Source organism: Ranitomeya imitator, chromosome 3, assembly GCF_032444005.1.
Source record: "Ranitomeya imitator isolate aRanImi1 chromosome 3, aRanImi1.pri, whole genome shotgun sequence".
NCBI classification, from domain to species: domain Eukaryota; kingdom Metazoa; phylum Chordata; class Amphibia; order Anura; family Dendrobatidae; genus Ranitomeya; species Ranitomeya imitator.
In genome coordinates this window covers 584,142,472-584,169,248 of record NC_091284.1, presented here as the reverse complement: position 1 = coordinate 584,169,248, position 26,777 = coordinate 584,142,472, and the positions used below count along the sequence as shown (strand labels likewise).

The window sequence follows — 26,777 nt, the reverse complement described above, 5'->3', positions numbered from 1 at the left end:
GGCCAGTGGACCTGGAAGGGGGTGAGATATATTGCTTCATCTCGTTTATATTGGGGGGTTTTTGGAGACAATGGCTCTATCATGGTGCGTCTCATGTCATTAAATGTTAAGGGGCTCAACTCGGATGTTAAGAGACGCCTCCTTCTACGAGAATTGAAGTCTTCAAAGGCAGATATTGGGTTTCTGCAGGAGATACACCATGATGGAACAGGATACTTCAACTTTGCTAGGGGAAGATACCCAATAGTATATACAGCCACCCTAAATAGGAAAAAAGCAGGAGTGGTGATTAGGATAGCTCAAAATTTCCCTTTCCAGGTTATTAGCTTGGACTCAGACCCTAATGGATGATACTTGATCCTAACAGGAACTTTGAAGGGAGTCCCTGTGATACTATGTAACGTATATGTCCCCAATTCTGGACAGTTACTTTTCCTAAATCGGGTATTAGCTAAATTACGTCAAACCCCATCACATGCGCTATATTTGGGGGGTGATTTTAATTTGATTTTTTCAGCATTAAGGGACAGGCTTTCTGTAAGTGGCGCCCCAACCCCATTGACTTTGACTAGACAAACGAAGGCGTTCCATGCGCTAATTCGGAAGCATGGCCTGTATGACCTGTGGCGTACCTCGAACCCGACAGCCAAGCAAAACACATTCTATTCACATCCACACTCAACCCACACGCAGGTAAGACTCCTCCTTTGGCAATCTCTTGGCTTTGCGAGGAACTGCAACAGCAGACATTGGACAAATTACGTGGTCGGATCATGCGCCAGTTATACTGGATCTCTGCCCAGCTTTCTCGCCAAGACGGGAATGTCATTGGAGGCTAAATGATTATTTTAAACACCCAATGCATGAAGCCAAACTCTAAGAACAGTTGGAGGATTATTTTACTCTAAATAAAGACTCTGTCCCTTCGCTCTCCTCAGTTTGGGAGGCGCACAAAGTTGTAATGAGAGGGAACTGCATTTCATTAGCATCACACTTAAAAGACAGTAATCATCAACAGAGGACCCTTTTGGCACATCTCAAAAAGTTGTAACAAAGAATGTCTGTGCAACCCTCTAAACATGCACTTAAAAAAATTGTTGAGGTAAGGGGTGGGCTGAGGGATCTCGCTATCCAGAAAGTTGAAAAACTGATGGTGTATACTAAGCAAAAATACTATGAGAGGGGTAATAAGGCCCACTCTCTCTTGGTAGCTCAGTTGAGGGAGAGATTGGTTCAGATTTCCCCTTTGCCATCAAAAATAAGCAGGGACACCTCATGTATGACCCACAGAAACAAGCAAACATTTTTCAGGATTACTATTCCCGTCTATATTCATTACCCTCCACTCTACCCATAGACCAGATTGATAGATCTGAAAGACTCAAAACTTACCTGGACTCCGGTCAATTACCAACCTTGAGTGCGGAAGCCCTTTTAACTAGGGTTGAGCGAAACGGGTCGTTCATTTTCAAAAGTCGCCGACTTTTGGCAAAGTCGGGTTTCATGAAACCCGATCCGACCCCTGTGCGGGGTCGGCCATGCGGTACGCGACTTTCGCGCCAAAGTCGCGTTTCAATGACGCGAAAAGCGCCATTTCTCAGCCAATGAAGGTAAACGCAGAGTGTGGGCAGCGTGATGACATAGGTCCTGGTCCCCACCATCTTAGAGAAGGGCATTGCAGTGATTGGCTTGCTGTCTGCGGCGTCACAGGGGCTATAAAGGGGAGTTCCCGCCGACCGCCATGTTACTGCTGCTGATCTGAGCTTAGGGAGAGGTTGCTGCCGCTTCGTCAGAAGCAGGGATAGCGTTAGGCAGGGTCCATTAACCACCAAACCGCTTGTGCTGTAGCGATTTCCACTGCCCAACACCACCTTCGGTGTGCAGGGACAGTGGAAGCTACATTTTTTTTTTTTTTTCCCCCTCAGCGCTGTAGCTCATTGGGCTGCCCTAGAAGGCTCCCCGATAGCTGCATTGCTGTGTGTACGCCGCTGTGCAAACCAACTGCTTTTTTCAAAGCACAAATCCTCTTGTTCCTTCCTTTCTGCACAGCTATCTTTTTGGTTTGCACACACTTTTTATTTAATTTGTGCATCAGTCCACTCCTTATTGCTGCCTGCCATACCTGGCTGAGATTACTGCAGGGAGATAGTAATTGAAGGACACTCCCTGTTTTTTTTTTTTTTTGTGGGAGATTAAGATTGACATTTCTGCTAGAGTGCCATCCCTGTCTGAGTCATCTCTCACTCAGTGGGCCATAGAAAGCCTATTTATTTTTTTGCTTGATTTGGGTTATAAAATCTACCTGAAAAAATCACTACATCAATCAGTGGGAGAAAAATATTGGCCTCAGGGCTTGTGTGCCACTCTTGACTCCTGTGTGCATCATCACTCACTCAGTGGGCCATAGAAAGCCTATTTACTTTTTTGCTTGATTTTGGTTCTAAAATCTACCTGAAAAAATCACTACATCAATCAGTGGGAGAAAAATATTGGCCTCAGGGCTTGTGTGCCACTCCTGACTCCTGTGTGCATCATCACTCACTCAGTGGGCCATAGAAAGCCCATTTTTTTTTTTTTTTTTTTGTTTTATTTGGGTTCTAAATTCTACCTGAAAAAATCAATAAATCAATCAGTGGGAGATTAATATTGCCCTTTCTGCTTGTGTGCCAGTCTTGACTCCTGGGTGTGCCATCTCTCTCTCTCTCTCCAATTGTGGGCCATAGAAAGCCTATTATTTTTTTAGCTTGATTTGGGTTCCAAAATCTACCTGAAAAAATCACTACATCAATCAATGGGAGATTAATATTGGCCTCTGGGCTTGTGTGCCAGTCCTGACTCCTGTGTGCGTCATCTCTCACTCAGTGGGCCATAGAAAGCCTTTTTTTGTTTTATTTGTTTTCTAAATTCTCCCTGAAAAAATCATTTTATTTTCTTTGGTTTCTAAATTCTTCCTGAAAAAATCATTTTATTGTATTTTTTTTTTTTTCCTAACGTCTCCCTGAAAAAAAAAAAAAAAAATCAAATCAGTGGGAGATTAATATTTACATTTGTGCTTCAGTGACAGTCCTGCGTGTGTGGCATCTCTCTCATTTGTTGCCACCAACAACAGAGTGTGTAACATTGTGCCTGATTTTCGTTGTGGTCTCACTCACCTGTAAAGGGGTAGCTAAATCATACTGAAGTTATAGCTCACCGTGTAATTTGTGTGACAGCAACAAATACCGTTAGTTTGTTTACGTTTTTAAAACAATGAGGAAGTATGGTGGAAGAGGTCGTGGCCGGGGGCGTTCATTGTCAGCTGGTAATAAGGGTAGTGGTAGTGGTGGAGCATCAGCTGGTCGTGGGAAAAAAAATATTGCACCTAAGTCTGGAGCTGTGGAGCCAGGTTCGTCGTCTGGCTACACAAGGCCTCGAACGCTCCCTTTTCTGGGAGTAGGAAAACCGCTTTTAAAGCCGGAGCAGCAAGAGCAAGTTTTGGCTTATCTTGCTGACTCAGCCTCTAGCTCTTTTGCCTCCTCTCGTGAAACTGGTAAAATGTCAAAGCAGCGCGTCGATAGTGGATGTTCACGGTCAGGGACAAGTCGCTTCCTTGTCCTCTTCAGCAAAAACAACAACAGAGAAGAATGCAGCAGGCGACACAACGGGTTACTCCATGGAGCTCTTTACACATACCGTCCCTGGCTTAGAAAGTGAAGCCGTTAACAGTCCATGCCCATTACAAGTTGAATCTGACATGGAGTGCACTGATGCACAGCCACAGCCAGACTACTATGCTGGTCCTTTGACTCAGACCACAACATTGCCCTCGCAGGGTGCTGATCAAGAATCAGACCCTGATGAGACTATGTTGCCCCATCACGAACGCTATACCACCGACCGACACGGTGACACAGACGAAGTTGAACACGAGCTACAAGAAGAGGTAATAGATGACCCAGTTCTTGACCCCAGTTGGCAGCCATTGGGGGAACAGGGTGCAGGCGGCAGCAGTTCTGAAGCGGAGGAGGAGGGGCCGCAGCAGGCATCAACATCGCAACAGGTTCCATCTGCCGGGCCCGTATCTTGCCCAAAACGCGTGGCAAAGCTAAAACCTGTTGGAGGACAGCGTGGCCATCCGGTTAAAGCTCAGTCTGCAATGCCTGAAAAGGTATCCGATGCTAGAAAGAGTGCAGTCTGGGATTTTTTTAAACAACATCCAATTGATCAGCGCAAAGTCATCTGTCAAAAATGTTCAACTACCTTAAGCAGAGGACAGAATCTGAAAAGTCTCAATACAAGTTGCATGCATAGACATTTAACCACCATGCATTTGCAAGCCTGGACTAACTACCAAACGTCCCTTAAGGTTGTAGCACCCTCGGCCAATGAAGCTAGTCAGCAACGCAACATCCCTTCCGGCAGTGTAGGGCCACCATTTTCCGCACCACCTGCAGTATCTGTGCAGGTTTCTTTGCCAGGCCAAAGCCGTCAGGGTCAGGGAATCACCAGTTTCGTAGTAGGAAACACTGCATCTAGGGCACCGGTGGCAACAATACCATCTCCCACCGTCTCTCAGTCTGCCATGTCCACCGGCACCCCCGCTAGTTCCACGATCTCCAGCTCTCCAGTCCAGCTCACCCTACATGAGACTATGGTTAGAAAAAGGAAGTACTTAGCCTCGCATCCGCGTACACAGGGTTTGAACGCACACATAGCTAGACTAATCTCGTTAGAGATGATGCCCTACCGGTTAGTTGAAAGCGAAGCTTTCAAAGCCCTGATGGACTACGCTGTACCACGCTACGAGCTACCCAGTCGACACTTTTTTTCCAGAAAAGCCATCCCAGCCCTCCACCAGCATGTTAAAGAGCGCATCGTCCATGCACTCAGGCAATCTGTGAGCACAAAGGTGCACCTGACAACAGATGCATGGACCAGTAGGCATGGCCAGGGACGTTACGTGTCCATCACGGCACACTGGGTAAATGTGGTGGATGCAGGGTCCAAAGGGAACAGCAAGTTTGGGACAGTTCTGCCTAGCCCACGGTCTAGGAAACAATTGGCTGTAGCCGTTCGCACCCCCTCCTCCTCCTCTTCGTCCTCCTGCAGAAGCGAGAGCTCGTCCACAGACCGCAGTCGCACAACCACTCCATCCGCAGCTGCCACTGTTGCACACCAGGTCTCCCATTATGGGGCAGCTACTGGCAAACGTCAGCAGGCTGTATTGGCTATGAAGTGTTTGGGCAACAACAGACACACCGCGGAAGTTCTGTCCGAGTTCTTGCAGAAAGAAACGCAGTCGTGGCTGGGCACTGTAGATCTTGAGGCAGGCAAGGTAGTGAGTGATAACGGAAGGAATTTCATGGCTGCCATCTCCCTTTCCCAACTGAAACACATTCCTTGCCTGGCTCACACCTTAAACCTGGTGGTGCAGTGCTTCCTGAAAAGTTATCCGGGGTTATCCGACCTGCTCCTCAAAGTGCGTGGACTTTGCTCACATATCCGCCGTTCGCCCGTACACTCCAGCCGTATGCAGACCTATCAGCGTTCTTTGAACCTTCCCCAGCATCGCCTAATCATAGACGTTGCAACAAGGTGGAACTCAACACTGCACATGCTTCAGAGACTGTGTGAACAGAGGCGGGCTGTTATGTTTTTGTGGGAGGATACACATACACGGGCAGGCAGTAGGATGGCAGACATGGAGTTGTCAGGTGTGCAGTGGTCGAAGATTCAAGACATGTGTCAAGTCCTTCAGTGTTTTGAGGAATGCACACGGCTGGTTAGTGCAGACAACGCCATAATAAGCATGAGCATCCCCCTAATGCGTCTGCTGATGCAAAGTTTGACGCACATAAAGGATCAGGCGTCTGCAGCTGAGGAAGAGGAAAGCCTTGATGACAGTCAGCCATTGTCTGGCCAGGGCAGTGTACAGGACGAGGTAGCGGGCGAAGAGGAGGAGGAGGACGAGGAGGATGATGGGGATGATTAGATTTTTAATGAGGAAGCTTTTCCGGGGCCAGTGGAAATTGTTGGCGCGGCAAGGCCGGGTTCTGGTTTTTTGAGGGACACAAGTGACGTTGATTTGCCTGAAACTGCCCCTCAACCAAGCACAACCGCAGATTTGAGAACTGGAACTTTGGCCCACATGGCGGATTATGCCTTACGTATCCTCAAAAGGGACACACGCATAACTAAAATGATGAACGATGACGATTACTGGTTGGCCTGCCTCCTTGATCCTCGCTATAAAGGCAAATTGCAAAATATAATGCCACATGAGAACTTGGAACTAATATTAGCAACCAAACAATCAACTCTTGTTGACCGTTTGCTTCTGGCATTCCCTGCACACAGCGCCCGTGATCGTTCTCACACGAGCTGCAGGGGCCAGCAGACCAGAGGAGTTAGAGGGGCAGAAATCAGAAGTGGCGTTGGCCAGAGGGGTTTTCTGACCAGGTTGTGGAGTGATTTTGCTATGACCGCAGACAGGACAGGTACTGCAGCATCAATTCAAAGTGACAGGAGACAACATTTGTCCAGTATGGTTACAAACTATTTTTCATCCCTTATCGATGTTCTCCCTCAACCGTCATTCCCATTTGATTACTGGGCATCAAAATTAGACACCTGGCCAGAATTGGCAGAATATGCATTGCAGGAGCTTGCTTGCCCGGCAGCTAGTGTCCTATCAGAAAGAGTATTCAGTGCTGCAGGTTCAATACTAACAGAAAAAAGGACTCATCTGGCTACCCAAAATGTAGATGATCTAACCTTCATTAAAATGAACCACAACTGGATTTCGAAATCTTTTGCCCCACCTTGCCCGGCTGACACCTAGCTTTCCTATGAAAAGGTCTTGCCTGTGGACTATTCTGAATGCCTTTTCCAATCTCGTAATTTTCAGCACCTGATTGTCCAGCATACGACATGTTTACACCTCACTAAATGGCCAAACTCCCCACACGGGGCCGTGGTATCGACACTTGGCGACAGCACCCGTGAGAGTGCAGTTTGTCTGAAGAGGTGGGTGAGCCCGCTTTTGGTCGACGGCACTGCCACTGGGTCCCTCCTAGTACAATAAAGGGTCTCTGGCGGTGGTGGTGCGCACCCAACGTCAGACACACCGTTGTAATATGAGGGGCCCTGGGCCTGTACCGCCGGCCACAAGACAGTTTCCCCCCACCCCAGCTCAAACAGTGCTCTACCACTTGCAAAATTATCTCACAGCTCCACCAATGTTTAGTCTATGCGCTGACATCCTTCAATGCCTGCCACTGACAATACCATTGTATTGACATTTTTGTTATGTTAGGCCTTCGATGCCTGTCTGTGGTTACTCCTTCCACTAGGCCTCCACTGACCACACCACTGCTGCCCGTGTACCCCTGGAACCAATTTAAAATTGCCTACAGCCATGTGTTATTATTTTAGGCCTTCGATGCCTGTCTGCGGTCACTCCTTCCACTAGGCCTCCACTGACCACACCACTGCTGCCCGTGTACCCCTGGAACCAACATCAGAAAATATAAAAATAAGTATTTTGCTTATAAAAAAGAAAATACTGGAGAGATATCAAATGCAGACATTTTAACATTAAAAACAAACACATACAACAAAAATCTGGTACAGTACTAAAAATGGCCACCAGCTACAATAACTTTCTCCTGCAAGTAGTTAACTGAAAGGTTTTTTCAATTTTAAACACAGATATGGCATCCACCGAGTGTTGTCCTGTCGCGTCTTCTTTATATTATTGCCAAGAAGATGCAAAACAATGAAAATAATAAAATCATTATTTACCAAAAAAATAGAGTAAGTCAAAACCACATTGCAAATAAACATTCATTACAAATAAAGAAGCAGGGCGCGTCCGAGGGTGAGTATATACCTAATAAGAATAAAATCACCCTCGGACGCGCCCTGCTTCTTTCCGACAGCCTTCCTTCCTAAGAATCAGCCCTTCCGTGGTGTAGAGAGAGGGTTTGTTACACTCCAAGGTGTTCCCCACGTTGCCTTTCCTGAGCTTCGATCTTCCGGCTCTCGTTTAGTAGTTGTTGGAAACTACGCTGCATTGGGCCTACAAATTGGGTATGGGGTGTAGAGAGATGGTGTGTTCCACTCCAAGGTGTTCCCCACGTTGCCTTTCCTGAGCTTCGATCTTCCGGCTCTCGTTTAGTAGTTGTTGGAAACTACGCTGCATTGGGCCTACAAATTGGGTATGGGGTGTAGAGAGATGGTGTGTTCCACTGTAGAGAGATGGTGTGTTCCACTCCAAGGTGTTCTCCAGGTTGCCTTTCCTGAACTTCTATCTTCAGGCTCTCATTAAATTGTGGTTAAACGGAACAACTGCATTTGGCGTACTAGTTGGTTTGGGGCCTACTATCGGTGTCTGCCGCTCCTTGCTGTTCTCCTGGTTTCCTGTCCTGAAATTCAGTTTTCAGGCGCTCGTTAAGTAGTTGTTAATGTTAGACTGCATTTGGCCTACTAGTTGGGTTGGGGCCTACTATCGGTGTCTGCCACTCCTTGCTGTTCTCCTCCACTGAACAAAGCGTGTAGAGAGATGGTGTGTTACACTCCAAGGTGTTCTCCAGGTTGCCTTTCCTGAACTTCTATCTTCAGGCTCTCATTAAATTGTGGTTAAACGGAACAACTGCATTTGGCGTACTAGTTGGTTTGGGGCCTACTATCGGTGTCTGCCGCTCCTTGCTGTTCTCCTGGTTTCCTGTCCTGAAATTCAGTTTTCAGGCGCTCGTTAAGTAGTTGTTAATGTTAGACTGCATTTGGCCTACTAGTTGGGTTGTGGCCTACTATCGGTGTCTGCCACTCCTTGCTGTTCTCCTCCACTGAACAAAGCTGTGCCGCCTGTTTACTACTGTTGCCAATTTTGAACTGCATTTCGACTACTTACTGATTTGGGCCTACTCTCTGTGTCAGCCTCTCATTCCAGTTGTCCTCCACTGCAATGCCCCCTGATTAGTCCTGTGTTACCAATTTTGAACTGCATTTAGCCCACTTTATTCTTTGGGCCTATATCTGTGTTTCCTCCTCATCCTGCCCATTGCCCAGCCAGTGATAGATGAGTCTGCTGGTACATTGACCCATAACGCAACATTTCCCGTGCACGCTACACTGCAAGATTGTGACCCTGCTGAAGGTCAGGTCCCCCTTCCCGCATACCATACCACCTTACACGGGGACAAAGAGGAAGGTGCAGATGAAAGTGTAGGTTCCTTCATCAGGTAGGGGGAGGAATACTAGTTGGCGACGTCACTGGCACAGGGCCTCTCATGGTACGCAAAAGTGTTGCTGCCTGTGGGAGGCGCCCCCGCCGTGCAAACACACCGCTGTACTTTGAGGGGCCCTGTGCCAGTGCCAATGCCAACGAGTGGGCCCCCCCTGCTTGCTCAGGTTCACAGCACTTGCAAAGTTGAAATACTTACCTCTCCCTGCTCCACTGCCGTGACGTGGTCCAGATTTCCTGGGCCCACTAATTACTTGAACCAGCCCTACCCACCACAACTTTAGCCAAATGACCCCCAATTTCAAATGCCTTCCAATTATTATAAGGTAAATTACGCTTGACAAGCTTCATTAAGAAGAATGGATGGTTTTGACATTAAAATGGGCACTCTAGGTGTTTTCCTGGCCCCCACTCACTGCCGACTATGCTGCCCCATTGACTTGCATTGGGTTTCGTGTTTCGGTCGATCCTGACTTTACGTCATAATCGGCCGATTTCACTCGACCCGACTTTTGAGATAGTCGGGTTTCGCGAAACCCGGCTCGACTCTAAAAAGGTCAAGGTCGCTCAACTCTACTTTTAACACTAAACATAATAACCGATGAAGAACTGGAGAATACAATTACAATGGGTTCACATATTTATACTATAAAACATTCCAGAAAGAATTAACGGCCTTTATGTTACCGCTCTTTAATTCCTTCATGTCGGGTTCTCCCATTCCCCCCACTATGCCGAGTTCACATATCACAGTAATACATAAACGGGGAAAGGACCCGGATGATTGCGCCAGCTATCGTCCTATATCCCTACTAAATGCTGATCTTAAAATATTTACTAAAATCCTGGCAAATAGATTGAGTTTGCTTCTTCTGGATTTAATCCATAAAGATCAGGTCAGTTTTGTGGCAAATAGGCAAGCGGGTAATAACACTAGACGTACTATAGATCTTATTGATGTCCTTGAAAGAAATGGGCAATCTGGTCTTCTGCTCAGTTTAGATGCTGAGAAGGCATTCGACCGACAGTTGGCCTTTTTTATTTTCGTCTTTACGCAAGTATGGCCTATCGGGTCCATTTCTTCAGGCTATACAAGCTTTATATTCCTTGCCCAATGCTGTGGTTAAACTCCCCCATGAGTCTTCCTCTCGTATCAATATCTCAAATGGATCTAGACAAGGGTGTCTCCTCTCTCCCCTGCTGTTTGTCCTCTGTATAGAGCCCTTGGCTTCCAAAATAAAGAATAATCCAGATATACTGGGCATTAAGGTACGGGAGAGAGAGTTCAAATTGTCTCTATTTGCGGATGATGTTCTCCTCACCCTCACCAACCCACACATTTCCCTCCCCAATCTTCAATTTACCTTGACAAAATATGGACTACTCTCAGGGTACAAGGTAAATACAACAAAGACTGAAGCTCTCCCAATTAACTTACCGTAAGCAATGGTGGACGCTCTGAAATCAAAGTTTAAATTTGCTTGGAAGGACACCAAAATTAAATATTTGGGTATTTTCATGACGGGCTCTTACGACTCCCTTTATAGACATAATTTCCTGGCCTTGGGTTACTTTCTAGATGGTCTAAACTTCCTCTCTCACTTTTTGGCAGAGCAAATGCGATAAAGAGGTCTATTATACCTAAGTTCTTATACATGGTGGAGGTTTTGCTGGTACCGATCGCACGAGCAGTGTTGAGGAGGTTTCAAACTGTGCTTCTTAATTTTTTTTGGGGGGGTCAGAGACGACATCGAATGGCTAAATCAGTCCTCACATCTCCAAAAACGCAGGGGGGGTATTGCGTTTCCAGACATCTGGAGATATTACTTGGCCATGCACCTTAGAAGGATACCAGCTTGGTCCTCCTTGCGGGCTTATAGCAAATGGGTAGAAATCGAGAAACTTTGGATGCCTCCAGCGCATCCCAATTCATTGCTATGGGGAGATGGGAGTACATGCCCCTCAAAGCCTCTGCTGAACTATGGCATTTACAATGAAAATTTGGAGGATAAGCAGCAAGGCCTTTCCATTGATCCTTCCTTTTTACACCCTCCATATATACCTGAAAGTCTTACTGCAGCTATGACAGAACCATGGCTTCAAGCACAATTATTTTATTACATGGATATTGTAGACCCCTTTAATAGAAACACGGGTATTACATACCTGGTAATGTGTTTTTTCATGAGACATGAAGGCACCACGAGAGATGGGTTCCGCCCATCAAGGACAGGAAACCTTGAAGATAAAAGGGGCGGCTCCTCTCTCCACATCAGTTGCTTTACAGAGTGCGAGAGGAACTCCGCCAGTTAGTGTACACATAAATAATATATCCTATACGGTTCTATTCACCGACACCCGAGGGAGTGTACAATACAAATAATGCACCCAACTAATGACGTGATCAAAAGGGTGGGAATATAAGGGTGCCGTCATGTCTCATAAAAAAAACACATTACCAGGTATGTAATACCCGTGTTTTTCCATCATACATGACTGCACCACGAGAGAGTTACAGAGATTTGTATTCTCTTTTAGGGAGGGATCACTGCTTGTAACACTCTTCTCCCAAATGTGAGATCGGAGGTAGCAGATACGTCTAGCCTATAACATTTAAAAAAATGTAGACAGAGAGGACCAATTGGCCGCCTTACAGATTTGGTCGATGGTAGCATCTGCTCTCTCCGCCCACGACGTCGCCATGGCCCTCGTGGAGTGGGCTTTCAGACCCTGTGGAACAACCCTGCCTGCACTACTACACGCTAGAATAATGGCCTCTCACCCATCTAGCGATAGTTTGTTTTGAGGATTTAAGGCCCTTCCTTGACCCCTGGAATGGAACAAATAAAGCCCTCTGTTTCCTCCAGGATTTTGTCATCTCTAAATACTGTAGGGTACATCTCCTGACATCTAGGCAATGGAGTCTCTCCTCTTTCTTGTTACTAGGATTGGGACAGAAAGAGGGTAGGGTTATATCCTGAGCCCTATGGAATCTCGATATGCCGGATCTAATTTTAATACAACCCTATCTTCCATCATTTCAGCTGACAACGCATGTAAATCCCCAACCCTACGGGCCGATGTAAGTGCCACTAACAAAGCTGTTTTTTAATGTTAGTACTTTATCTGAAGTTGTATTTAATGGCTCAAAGGGGCTTTCTGTCAAAGCTGTCAACACTAAATTTAGATCCCATGGTGGAGGAGTAGGGGATGGAACAGATTCAGCTCTACTACAGGCTCGGATAAACCTCATCACCCATCTATTGCTTGCCAGGTCACAGTTGAATAAGGCTGCTAAAGCTGAAATGTGAACTTTGAGGGTACTAACAGCTAATCCCAGATCTAAGCCCTTTTGCAGGAACTCCAGTATTGCCACTATGGGGACCTCCCCTTCCCGTATTGGCCCTGAGCTGGACACGAATTTCTTCCATATTCTCCCATAGATCTTGGTCGTTACTGGTTTTCTGCTACTGAGCAAGGTGGATATTAAACCAGCTGAGAACCCTTCTTTCTCCAACAATGACCGTTCAAATGCCAGGCTTTCAAATGTAGCCCGGAATTCTGAGGGTGGTGGAAGGGACCATGTGTTAGAAGGTCCTGGTCTTCCGGGAGTACCCATGGGTCCGTCACTGACATCACTCTCAGCCAGTAAAACCATGGTCTTTTCGGACAGAAGGGAGCTATTACAATCACTCTGGCCTTGTCCTCCCTGATCTTCTTCAGAACTGCCGGAATTAGACATATCGGTGGGAAGGCATACACGAGTCCTGACTTCCATTCTATGCTGAAGGCGTCTACTGCCAACGGCCTGTCTGCTGGGTTCAGGGAGCAGAACTTTTAAACTTTTTTGTTGGCTTTTGAGGCAAAGAGGTCTACACTGGGTCTTCCCCACATGTGCACTATCCGTTGAAAAATTGACTTTTTTTTTTTTTTAGGGACCATTCCCCTTGCCGTAAGTGGTTCCTGCTTAGAAAGTCTGCCTTTATGTTGTCCACACCTCGAATATGCAGGGCCGATAATGAGAGGAAATGCCTCTCGGCTAGAGTCATGAGTCTCTTGGTTATGTGCATCAGTGAATGAGAACAGGTGCCCCCCTGGTGGTTCACGTATGCGACCGCTGTTCGGTTGTCCGATAGGACCCTCACATGATGCCCTGTCAAGTGTGGAAGTAACCTCCTTAGCACTTTTTCGATTGCTAGGAGTTCCCACTCGTTTGAGGATAGATTTTCCTCCTCTTGAGCCCAGGGGTCTTGGACCCATAGTGTGTCTGAGTGAGCTCCCCACCCCCATGGACTGGCATCCGTTGTGATTATCATGGAGGCTGTGTATGTTCAGGGAACTCCTCTCGGAGATGACTATCTGTAACCAACATCTGAGTGATTGGAGTACAGAGAGTGGGAGAATGAGCTTCTGCTCTAGCTGTCCCTGAAGTTCCAGGTCGTTCTGCAGCACACACCATTGTAGTTCTCTTGCATGGAACTGGGCCCATTTTACTGCCGGTATGCAGGTTAGGGACCCCAACACCCACATGGCTCTTAAAGTCATCTGTTTTTTTAATGTCAACAATCATTTGTTTGATTTTTTCCTCTGGGAGGCGACACTCCTGCGCCATGGAGTCTACCGTTATCCCTAGGAAATTCTGGACCATTGCTGGCTCTAGTTTGGATTTCTTGAGGTTCAGTTGCCATCCTAGTGTCTGTAGAGTGTCAATCACTATTCTGACCTGCTCCTGACAGTGAGAAAAGTTTTTCCCAAATTTCAGGAAGTCGTCTAAGTAGGGTATTATCAGAGTATCTTTTTCTCTCAGATGTGCTGTGACCTCTGCAATCAGTTTTGTAAACACTCGTGGGGCTGTTGCTATCCCAAAGGGCAGAGCCCTGTACTGAAAGTGACACAACTGGGACCCCATCTGAACTGCCACTCTGAGAAACTGACGATCTTGTTGTCCGATTGGGACGTGATAGTAAGCATCCTTTAGGTCTAGGACTGACATGTAACACTGAGGATATAGCAGTTTCACCGCTGTTTTTATTGTATCCAATTTGAAAGATGGAATTATTAGATATTTGTTGAGGCCTTTTAAATTTATTATTGTTCTCCAAGAATTGTCCGTTTTTTTTTTTATGAGAAAAAGGGGGAGGGGGGGGGTAAAACCCTTTCATCCTTTCCTCTATTAGAGGGGTCCCCAACCTGTAGCTCGGGAGCCACATGTGGCTCGCGGTCCCATGAATTGTGGCTCGCCACTATCTGCCAGCTTGGTGCATTCCCTCCATGTCTAGCAAACTGATATGAAGAAGACATCTCAAAATGGTGAATTTTGTGAGTAGCCCTGCACATTAGTGCAGATCTGGATGCACATTTACTGGTCTTAGGGGTTTAAAGATGTTTTAGGTATGGTATGCAAGAAGATGGTACTACCTGTTGGAGGAGGTGCTCAAAGCTGGATGTGACACTGTGTTGAGAGACATTGATGGGAGAATACTGAATGGGGGTATTGTGGGAACCACGGGATCTCAGTTTACTGTTTTGGAGTGATTTCTGTGCAAAAGCTTTGGCTATCATTATACCTGTAATGGGGGCTTTGGTTGACACTACTTTGAAGGGGGTGGGAGCTGGATGTGGCTCGTGACCATCTCTCAGTGCTGAATGTGGCTCGTGACCCTCTCTTTAAGCTGAATGTGGCTCTCAAGGTCAGAAAAGGTTGGGAACCACTGCTCTATTGGAACTTCTTCCAAGACGTGTTTGTCTAGGAGTGATATTATTTCTCCTTCCAGACTGTCTTGTTCGTCTTGGGAGGACTGTACCGGGGTCTGCATGTATCTTCTTGGAGGCCAGTGGTGGAATTTTAATTTTAGGCCTGATCCTGTGATCTGTCGGATCCATGCCCTGGAGGAGATCCTCTCCCAGGTTGGAGGGAAGTGAGAGAGCCTCCCTTCCACCTGAGAAGGACAGTCACTGGGAGGGTTTTTTGGTCTCTCTGGGGGACTTGCCAAAATAGAAACCTTTTCCTCCCCTGGATCGCTTGTCAAAGTTGCTCCTGTCTCAGTCTCTATACTGTGGCCTTCGGAATTTTCAGCCTCTCTGAAAGGAGAGCCGAAAGGGCTGAAATGGCTGCTTTGGAAAATTTTTCTTTTTGTCACCGGCTTTTTCTAACACTTCATCTAATGCCGGTTCAAACAGGAAGTTCTCCTCACATGGCAAAGAGCAAAGTTTCATCTTTGCCTGAGTATCTCCTGGCCAGCATTTAAGCCATACCGCACAGCGTCCTGTGTTGGCTAAAGCTGTTGACTTTGCTGCCAGTCTAGCGGAGTCTGCTGACACCTCAGCTAGAAATACTGCCGCTGCTCTCATGGCCGGTATTGCCTCTATGATCGTTTCTCTGGGAACTTTTTGTTCTACCTGTTCCTCCAGGTTGTCTATCCATATTTTTAGGGATCTGGCTACGATAGCTGGCCTTAGTGCTCCTGCCGGGGCTTCCCATGCTGTTTTCAGGGAACTCTCCACCTTTCTATCCAGAGGTTCTTTTAGAGAACCTAAATCCTCGAATGGCAGGGAGGATTTTCTGGCAAGTTTTGAAATTGCCACATCAATTTTTGGGGCTCTATCCCAAGATGAGGACGCCTCCTCCTCAAAAGGATATCTTCTCTTTAGGGAGTTGACCATTTGGGACTTTTTCTCCGGTTTTTGCCATTCCCTCTTAATCAGTTCTTGCAGCTGTTCATTAATAGGGAATGACCTCAGTTTTTTCTTTTGCAGACCACTGAACATAAGTTCTTGGGCCGTCTTTTTTGCCTTCTCGTCTACCAGCCCCATGGTAGATCGAACAGCTTTTATAAGCTTATCCGTAGCCTCCGCTGGAAATGTATCCTCCTCCTCTGAGCTACTATCTGAGTAGCGGGCTGTATCCGAGTCCTCCTCTGACTCCGAGGAATTCCTTTGGGATGCTACTGAGGGGCTGGATCTGTCCCTAGATCTGGCATCTGTGTCGGCTGTCTAACGCCTTTACAGACCTAGAGACCTCGGACTGGATCAGAGTTCTTAGGCTCTCCGTAAAGGAGGGTGTCTCCTCCGCCACTGTCTTGTTGATACACTCCTGACACAGTCTTTTACCCCAAGATGTCTTAAAAAGGCTTTTTACACAAGGGACATTCCTTATTTTTAGCTTTTGCCTTATATTTTTTGGGGGCCTCCTATACTCCACCCTCGAATGTATGCAAGAAAAGAGGGGAGAGACGGAGATAAGAGAAGAGAAAAGGACAGACATTAGCGTGCTGGACTTTCTCGAATTCACTCACCAATCGGACGCTTTTAAAGTATGGGTACTGGGTCCGGAGGTTGACTAGTTCTCTCCGTGTCTCCCAATGAGACCAGGGACCCCTCCTTGGTATGCCGATCCATCCTTACGCTGACCGAGCGGCTTCTGCTGCTGCCATGGCGGATCTGGCTCTTTTCACTTGAGTGAGACCGCCTCTCCTGCACCTCTTGCTGTGACATTAAATGTTCTGGTGAAAAGCTCTCCATCTTACACACCACCACATAACAAGAGTAGTCACCATCAACCTGGCCTGGTTTACTGACACAGGGCAGCACTTCTGATTCGTTTAAATAGACTCACTTTTTTTTTTTTTTTTAAATGGATCACTTTGTGCTCCAATCAGGTGTATATGTGCACCTGCAATCACCTGGCTGATCCTGCCTTTGTAGTGGTCCAGCCTCCGCTGGCTGATAAATGCATCTGCGCTTTTTCCTATGCGCGCCGCCGGTAGTCACGTCCGGTGCGCGCTACTTAATTAACTATTCACCTGGTTGATCTCCGGCCGCTCAGCGCGACGCTTGCGCAATACAATCATGCCTGAGCGCACACCCGGCAACCACATCCGGTGCGCGCTCTAATTCACTGATCACCTGGTTGATCCTGCCTCCGCTGGTCACCGCATCTAAGCGCGCACCCGGCCGCTACTTCTGGTGCGCGCAGATGCTTTCTGTCCCCCTTTGCACACACTAAGGTTCCATGTGCCGACAGGTGCTGGGCGCATGCGTGCGCTTCCTTCTGCCCGCGCGGTATACAGCGCCGGCCAAGTAGGCTTTTGGTCCCCCACATGGAGAACGGGGAATGTGACCGCGGCGCCGGCCCCAGCTCGGCGTGCCTCACGAGTACTCACCAGTGCCATGACCCCCGCAATACTGCCACCTCCATCGATTCCTCTGAAGGAAACACCACGCTATCTGCAGGTACCCCCCATTTCGTCCAAGCTGTGTGGGGAGGGGGGTTGGGGGTGACTGCACCATGTGCTCAACAGGGATTAGTACCTCCAAGGAGTCTCGATCTTGCCTGGGCACCGATGTGCCTCACAGGCTGCATGGCCACTATGAGTCAACAGGGAGGGTACAAAGATTGTGACCTCCGAGGACTTATAACTGACAGGTTCTGCAGCATCAGGGAGGATATACTGCCGTGGCCTCCGAGGCTCCATCTTCACCCGGGCAATGCCTCACGGGCTGCGGCCATGCTTTGCTCAGGGGGGTATGGATATACATGGCCCCCGAGGCGACTACCGGTACCTGATGACGGGTGCAGCAGACCAGCACCTGCCCAAATCCACCCGACCCAGGCATCCTCTTCTGTCTTCATCAGAAGTCTTCATCTTGAGGGTTCCCCGTCAAAGACAGGAAACCAACTGATGTGGAGAGAGGAGCCGCCCCTTTTATCTTGAAGGTTTCCTGTCCTTGATGGGCGGAACCCCTCTCTCGTGGTGCCGTCATTCATGATGGAAAAATATTCTTCCTTTTCAGACTCTTAGAGAGCAGTTTAGACTCCCACTTAGGACCTACTTCTCATACTTACAAATCCGCCACCTGGCCTTAACTTTATATAAAAACACAACGTTCTCCACCCCCACTTCCTTTGAGCGACTCTAAAGGGAATCCCTCTACAAAGGGTTTGATCACAGACACTTATAGTATACTGTTCACTCCACTATCAGACCCCCTCCTAAACATGCTTACATGATAAAGTGGGAGAGATACCTGGGGAGTGAACTTCCGCTTCCTATCTGGCAGGTCATATGGTCAAAGGCAGCTAAATCGTCACCATGCATAACACAAAAGGAAAATCAGTACAAGATACTGATTCATTGGTATCATACGCTGGAGGTTTTACATAATATTTACCCTGCCACATCGGATAAATGCTGGAGATGCCGGGGGCTCATTGCCACATATATTATGGGATTGCCAGACTATATTCCCATTCTGGAAGAGAGTACAGGGGTTGATTTCTCAGGTGATAGATGTAGAGATTCCTCTGGTTCCTGTGATTTTTTTGCTTAATGTTCCCCCTGTGCCCATGACAAAGGGCCCTGCCAGGCTGCTCCTCCATATCCTAACATCGGCAAAGTGTTTATTAGCATCGTACTGTAAGAAAAGATCAGCTACCACTATGAAAAAACTCCGGATGAAGATTAAAGAAATGAGGCGTATGAAGAATCTTACGGCCTGTATTAATAATCAATTTGATTTGTTCAATCGCATCTGGGCTCCATGGGATGACTATGTAACCAAGCTAACCAACTGATGTTACGTGTCTTTTTTTTTTTTTTCTGTGTCTTTTCGCCTCCCTGACTTTTTCCCTATCCCTTCCCTGTAGTGTACCCCACCTACTCTTAGATGATGCATTAGATGTTTGCCCTAATTTTAGTAGGAGCAGCAGTGCTGCACACTGTGCCACTGGAAGAAAAATCTAAAATGTTTTGCATTGTTTTGCTACAACTATACTTATGTTTATGATGTTATTTGTATGAGAAAAAGGAAAATCTTTAAAAAATAAACAGTTTAAAAAAAAATAAAAAACAAAGCGAACAAGTGGGACCCCTCTATTCTTGATAACCAGCCTTTCTGAAGTTGACAGCTAAGGGTTGCAGCCCGCAGCTGTCAGTTTTGCCTGCCTGATTATCAAAAATACAGGGAAACCCATGCCGGATTGATTTTGAATGTATTTATTTATTTTTTTAGTGCACGCAGTGGCTGACGAATACTCCCATCAGCCGCCACCTGCTCTCACTGTTATTAGCGGCAGCAGATGTTGGCTGACGGTAGTAATAGTCCCATCAGCCGCCGCCTGCTGTCGCTGTTATCAGTTCAATACAACTCTCAACATAGAATGATAAGGGCAGTCTTCAGCACCTGGCGCTATGGAACAGCGCTAACTGTATCGCTGTTTCTCAGGCGTCGGCACGTGTCACATGGATAACATCACTGTGTCATCAGTGTGCAAATGTGCGGGACCTTTTGCGGCCCGTGCTGCTGTTAAAAACGGACATGTCAGTGTATCTTGCCCACGGACGCCAGATCCGTGGAAACGCACGAACATGTACATACTTGAATGTGTCTACATGTGTGTCTCTGGTACGTGTGAAAACTGTCTTCACACGTAACACACATACTGACTTCTGAAAAAGGCCTAAGTGATTGAAATAAATAAATTCTGCCTGATCAGTGTGAATGCTATCGAAGTGCTTCCTACACCTTACACTTGTTATGTGTTTAATATGGATAATAAAGGTTGGGATACCTTATAGTTTTACATATAATCATTTATTTTTAACTTCTAGTATCATATGGTCTGACTACTGCCCTCTGTAGAGGACCTAAAAAAATAGGCTAACCTGAGCAAATGCCATATTATATTATATGCACAACCACAAGATGGGCAACTTCGAAAGAATGGAGCTCCAAATGCATGAGAAAAACCATTTACATTCCCCTGGCCTGACAAGATTATTTGGAAGGTGAGACACTTCACTTACCCTTGTTTCTGTATATTGTCATCTCCTGCACTGTTCCCAAAAACTGCCAAAACTTGTCATTTCCCTCTTCAGCAATGAATTCACTAAAAAAAAGAAAGAAATCAAAGCAAGCTTGTACGTTATCAAAAGCATAGAATAGGAAATCATAACCTGATCTGGAAATATGAAGAGAGCACGTCCGTATGTATGAGGGGGTAAAAGATGCATCTGTACTGTGAGGGACCTTGAACACGGCTATTAATTTGGATAAAGCTGTATTCAACTACTAGAATACAGAATTGTAGAATTTTTTGATAAAAGATCTGTTGTACCTGTGCAGCTGCAGCCTCCTAACTACTGCCCCCCACTGTTGTACCTGCGCAGCTGCAGCCTCCTAACCACTGCCCTCCACTGTTATACCTGCGCAGCTGCAGCGTCCTAACCACTGCTCCCCACTGTCATACCTGCGCAGCTGCAGCGTCCTAACCACTGCTCCCCACTGTCATACCTGCGCAGCTGCAGCCTCCTAACCACTGCCCTCCACTGTTATACCTGGCCAGCTGCAGCCTCCTGTCTAACCACAGCCCCTTACTGTTATACCTGCACAGCTGCAGCCTCCTAACCACAGCCCCTCACTGTTATACCTGGCCAGCTGCAGCCTCGGGTCTAACCACAGCCCCTCACTGTTATACCTGGCCAGCTGCAGCCTCGGGTCTAACCACAGCCCCCACTGTTATACCTGCACAGCTGCAGCCTCCTGTCTAACCACAGCCCCCACTGTTATACCTGCACAGCTGCAGCCTCGGGTCTAACCACAGCCCCTCACTGTTATACCTGCACAGCTGCAGCCTCGGGTCTAACCACAGCCCCTCACTGTTATACCTGCACAGCTGCAGCCTCGGGTCTAACCACAGCCCCTCACTATTATACCTGTGCAGCTGCAGCCTCCTAACCACTGCTCCCAACTGTTATACCTGCGCAGCTGCAGCCTCCTGTCTAACCACAGCCCCTCACTGTTATACCTGCGCAGCTGCAGCCTCGGGTCTAATCACAGCCCCCACTGTTATACCTGCGCAGCTGCAGCCTCCTGTCTAATCACAGCCCCTCACTGTTATACCTGCGCAGCTGCAGCCTCGGGTCTAATCACAGCCCCCACTGTTATACCTGCACAGCTGCAGCCTCGGGTCTAATCACAGCCCCCACTGTTATACCTGCGCAGCTGCAGCCTCGGGTCTAATCACAGCCCCCACTGTTATACCTGCGCAGCTGCAGCCTCGGGTCTAACCACAGCCCCCACTGTTATACCTGCACAGCTGCAGCCTCCTGTCTAATCACAGCCCCCACTGTTATACCTGCGCAGCTGCAGCCTCCTGTCTAATCACAGCCCCTACTGTTATACCTGCGCAGCTGCAGCCTCGGGTCTAATCACAGCCCCTACTGTTATACCTGCGCAGCTGCAGCCTCCTGTCTAATCACAGCCCCTACTGTTATACCTGCGCAGCTGCAGCCTCCTGTCTAATCACAGCCCCTACTGTTATACCTGCACAGCTGCAGCCTCGGGTCTAATCACAGCCCCCACTGTTATACCTGCACAGCTGCAGCCTCGGGTCTAATCACAGCCCCTACTGTTATACCTGCGCAGCTGCAGCCTCGGGTCTAATCACAGCCCCTACTGTTATACCTGCGCAGCTGCAGCCTCCTGTCTAATCACAGCCCCCACTGTTATACCTGCGCAGCTGCAGCCTCCTGTCTAATCACAGCCCCCACTGTTATACCTGCGCAGCTGCAGCCTCCTGTCTAATCACAGCCCCCACTGTTATACCTGCACAGCTGCAGCCTCGGGTCTAATCACAGCCCCCACTGTTATACCTGCACAGCTGCAGCCTCGGGTCTAATCACAGCCCCTACTGTTATACCTGCGCAGCTGCAGCCTCGGGTCTAATCACAGCCCCCACTGTTATACCTGCGCAGCTGCAGCCTCCTGTCTAATCACAGCCCCTACTGTTATACCTGCGCAGCTGCAGCCTCGGGTCTAATCACAGCCCCCACTGTTATACCTGCGTAGCTGCAGCCTTTTACATTGCGATCAGACTACTTTTAACCAAGTGGTACAAATCATGGTGACTATGCTTCTCTATGAGTTGTGCAGTAAATCAATGTGCAGTTCTATGTAAAAACAAATAAAGCGCTGAGGAATTCATGGAGCTCTAGGGTATGTGCCCACGTTGGGGATTTTCTGCGGATCCACAGCGTTTTTTACCGAGCAGAAACAATGCAGATCCACAAGTGATTTACAGTACAATGTAAATCAATGAAAATAAAAAGTTGCTGTGCTAATGGTGCAGAAAAATCCATGCGGAAAAGCTGCGGATTAAAAGAAGTAGCATGTCACTTCTTTTGTGCGGATCTGCAGCGTTTTTGTACCCATTCCATTACAGAAACCTGCAGGGGTAAAAAAAAAAAAAAAATGCAAGAAATACACATAAAAAAAACGCATCAAATCCACACCTGTGTTTTATGCCAAGAGATGCAGAATCCGCACAAAAAATTCCAGAGGCAAATCCGCAACGTGTGCACATGGCCATACAGGCTAATAATAATAATAATGATAATAATAACATCCTAAGCCGCACATGAGTTCTGTCACATGACAATCTCTGCTCCATCTCCCCCACACTAGTCAGGCTTGCATTGTGTACATATGATGCTGCAGTTACCACACCTGGCCTCCAGTAACAGGGGGCTCTCTGGCCACTTGGCAGCTAAGCTTGTAGTCACTCCTTTGGCTGCAGCCTGGGCAATGAGACAGGAGAGCGCACACATGAGGAGGCAGGCTGTGTGCTGGGCGCGCATTGTGTCAGCAGCTCCTGTACGTGGAGATACCGGGGACGCCGCCGTCCGTCCTCCGCACAGGATGCTCGCCCTGCTCTCACACACCGGCCGCTTCCGGGATCCCCAGGCAGCTGTAAGACCCTCACTGCGTGACGTCACGCCGCGCGCTCTCATTGGTTGCAATAAGCCGCTATCTTCCTCTCTTTAGCCAATGAGCGTGTGGCAGCTGTCAGCCTCCAGCGCCCGCTGCTCGGCTGTACTGAGGTGCTGGGGAGTGAGTGACGCGTCCGTCCCTGGAGACGTGTGCAGTGTGGCGCGTACATTGCGGGGGCTGCACTGTGAGGTGGTGGGCTGCCAGGCCTGGCCCCCAGTACAGCAGCACGCCTCAGGGCCACGTGTTCAGCCGGAGACCACCATGTATAGCTACAGATGCTGTATACCTCCAGTAATCAATAAACTGGGGCTCTGTACACACGGGAGGTTATTGAGGCGGTCACAAAACGTGTTTTTGTAATAAGCCGAAATCTAGTAAGCAATGACTAAAATGCTGGGGGGCGGGGAACAGACATTAGTGATAGGAGTCTGGTGGGGAAATTAAAAACCGCCCAAGTGCTTCAAAGATGGAAAAGTGAGGAGTTGTCCAAGTGAGGAGTTGTCTGGCTAGGGTCACACTGCGTTATGGCGGTACGTTTAACGGACTACGTTACACCGTGGCATAACGTGGTGTAACGTAGTCTGTTAACGCCGCCATTGATTGTAATGGCGAATGCATCGCTAGCGTGGGCGTGCGCTAGCGATGTGCCGTCATTTGAGTGACGGACCGCAAATGCTGCTTGCAGCGTTCGCGGTCCGTTCCTCGCTAGCGGGATCGGCTAACGCGATCCCTTTTGGGACATTGCGTTAGCGCAGTCCGTAGCGCTATGCGCTAAACGGACTGCCCTAACGCAATGTGACCCTAGCCTAAGTCCGGTTTCACACGTCAGTGGCTTTGGTACGTGTAGTGACAGTTTCCTCACGTACCAGAGACACTGACTCGTGCAGACACATTAAAATACAATACCGTTTTCTCCACTACCGGAATTATCTGGACGTGTGAGACTGGCCTAAAGAGAAAAGCTATGCGTACCAGCGGTGTAACTAGAGGCCTGTGGGCTTCAGTGTCGGACCTGGGCTCCGCCTGTATGTTGGTCAGATGTATGGGCCCTTGTAGTTTCCTAGATCCTATAAAGACGCCCGCCATGTAGTACCGTCCCCCATTCTGTAGGAACACACCAGCCCCAAAAGACTCTTCAGAAATCTCTATGTGCACTTACCCTAACATGGCAGCTATATGATATGATAATATATATCCGATAGTTTTGGGCACAAAATACTAATTCTCCTAAATCAACGATTAAATCACCCTATCAAAAAAGCTTGGAGAATTTCTTAATAAAATCAACAATAATAAAAAATTCTCCAAGCTTTTTTGATAGGATGATATAATATGAAAATAGTTATCAAGAGCCCATACGTCTGTGTTGCTCACAGCAGGGAACCAAAACTGTTAAGAAACCGCTCTTGAAACACCCAAAAAAATGCTCAAGACGACAGTTCAGAAAAAAACGTGTCATTTTGGACAAATTTAAGTAAAAACAGACAACTATTCATTGGTGATACTATGTGTGATGTGAACTCTGTATCCCAATTTTCAGCTGTCAAGCTTTCATCTGGTTTACAGTACAAAAAATAGAAGTTATATACATTCATTATGGGGCAGGGGCCAAAATCTGTCTGAAGCTGTAGGATTTATTACTGCCTGAAGTATAGTATTATTCAAGGCATTTTTTTAAATTTCTTGCTAAAAGTCCAATGTAGAAAAATCACCATGTTGCGTTTTAAAAAAAATGTCCTCCACCTCCTAAAGTCTAAAATTAATGCCAGTCTTATGTAAGCATGTAGTGTCTTAGGCTACGTTCACATTTGCGTTCTGCCGGGCTGCGTCGGGCACAGCCGCGGCGACGCATGCGCCATGCGCCCCTATATTTAACATGGGGGCGCATGGACATGCGTTTGCATGCGTTTTGCGATGCATGCGTCTTTTTTGCCGCAAGTGTCAGGGCGCAGAGGACGCAGCAAGATGCATTTTTTTTGCGCCCAAAATCTGGCAAAAAAAGGACGCATGCGTCGCAAAACTATGCGTTTTAGCGTGCGTTCTTGTTTGCGTTGTGCGTTGCGTCGCCGACGCAACAGCGCACAACGCAAATGTGAACGCAGCCTTACACTGTACTGAGCCTGAACAACATAGTTTAGCAATGCTCCTGGGTATTGCAGATTAGCTCCTATTCAAATTAAGAAAGGAATGAAGATTGCAGACTGACATTTAATGCAGCTTTATTATTTAAGGGTAATCACTTAAGCTGGTTTCACATTTGCGGTTGTATCCGCAGCGTTTATGCCGCATTTTTCCGCGTGCGTCGTGTTTTCCTATCTTTAACATTAGGGACGCAGGTGCCTGCGATTGGATGCGTTTTGCCGCGTTTGACGACACATGCGTCGTTTTGTTGTCTGCGGCTTGGCGCGGTAAACAATACATGTTGTAATTTCAGAGGCGTGAATTTGCCGCCTAGAAATGTATGCGGTTGTTAGCGGAAGGAATGCAGCGAAAAAATGCTTTTCAGTCTATGAGAACGCATGCGTTCGCAAGCACATGCGTTTGCATTTGTGAACACATGCGTTTTACCACAGGAAAACCTGTCTAGACACTGATTAGCCACCCCCACATAGAAACTGATAAAAAGAGGGAATGGGCACTGGCAGTCCACAACTTTGCAGACTGGGAAGCAGATCAGACACTGGAAAGAACCTGGGAGGAATCTACACTCTGAACGATGTGAGTATCAAAGCCAATTTCCTTATTTTCTTTTTTCTCTCTTTATATTTTCTAATAATTTCTGTCTCTTTTTTCTTGCTGCATGCATCAGAATTAGTGATGAGCGAGTATACTCGATGCTCGGATATCGTTTTCATCCCCTCAGTTGCATGATTTACGGCTTCCAGATACGCTGAATACATGTGGGAATTCCCTAACAAACAGGCATTCCTCACATGTATTCAGCGTATATGGAAATCATGCAACTGAGGAGCGATGAAAACTATAATTCCGAGCAATAACAAATACTCGGAGGTCACCCGAGCATGCTCTGGAAAACCCGAGCAACGAGTACACTCGCTCATCACTAATCAGAATGTCATCGTCTTCTTTTGAGGAGCGTCTTGGGCCTGAACAATCTGGAAATGACAGTGAAGTGAATACTCACCTCTTCAGATTAGTAAATACTCTCTGTCACATCTACACATGTGACAATTTTTTTTTTGTTTCTTTTTCAGAACAGTTCTTCAACTGCGGCAGCAGCCGAGCAGGAGCAGCGTGGACACTGTCATGTGGCAAGGTGGCGTGTAAGTATACCTGGCTGACTGTACTCTGTTTATTGTATCCTGACTTTACTATTCTTGTCTGTTCATTTCTTTACTCTCCCTTTTTCTTCTTGACTCCTTTTGTTTTCTTTACTTTGAATATTCTTGCCAATTTTCTGTCTCTGTTGTTTTCTTTCTTTTCCTTATGTTAATGTCTCAAACATTAATGTGTTTATTTACTTTCTAGGTTCCAGAATAGGATGAGGACCTCATTGACAATGACATCCTCATCTCCCTGATCCATGAGCGAGTCCCGTTGTGGGACACCCGGGTTCCGCAGCACTTGGACAACGTGACGATCCGGTGACTATGGAATGAGGTGGCCCAAGCAATGTGGGATGGCTGGGACAATGCCCCGACTCGGGTCCGCAAGGCATTTCGTAAGTATTGCAATGCCGTGTGATGCAGCAGTGACCTTGGCCGGGATCACAAAACTGTGTGTGATGAGAGAAACTCCTGCGAGTTTCTCTCATCACACACAG

The 26,777-nt window shown here is 47.4% G+C and overlaps 1 protein-coding gene across 1 annotated transcript in view; it reads right to left on the bottom strand.

The window, feature by feature from the left end:
* UGGT2 (UDP-glucose glycoprotein glucosyltransferase 2) overlaps positions 1-23,003 on the bottom strand; it is a 559,388-nt gene extending 536,385 nt beyond the window's left edge. The window contains exons 1-2 of the mRNA XM_069758034.1: positions 22,730-23,003; positions 20,029-20,111 (exon numbers count right to left, since the gene is read on the bottom strand). Coding sequence (XP_069614135.1) covers positions 20,029-20,111; positions 22,730-22,860 — 214 coding nt within the window. The 5' untranslated portion in view covers positions 22,861-23,003. The remainder of the gene's footprint in view (positions 1-20,028; positions 20,112-22,729) is intronic.
* Between the last annotated feature and the right edge of the window lie 3,774 nt (positions 23,004-26,777).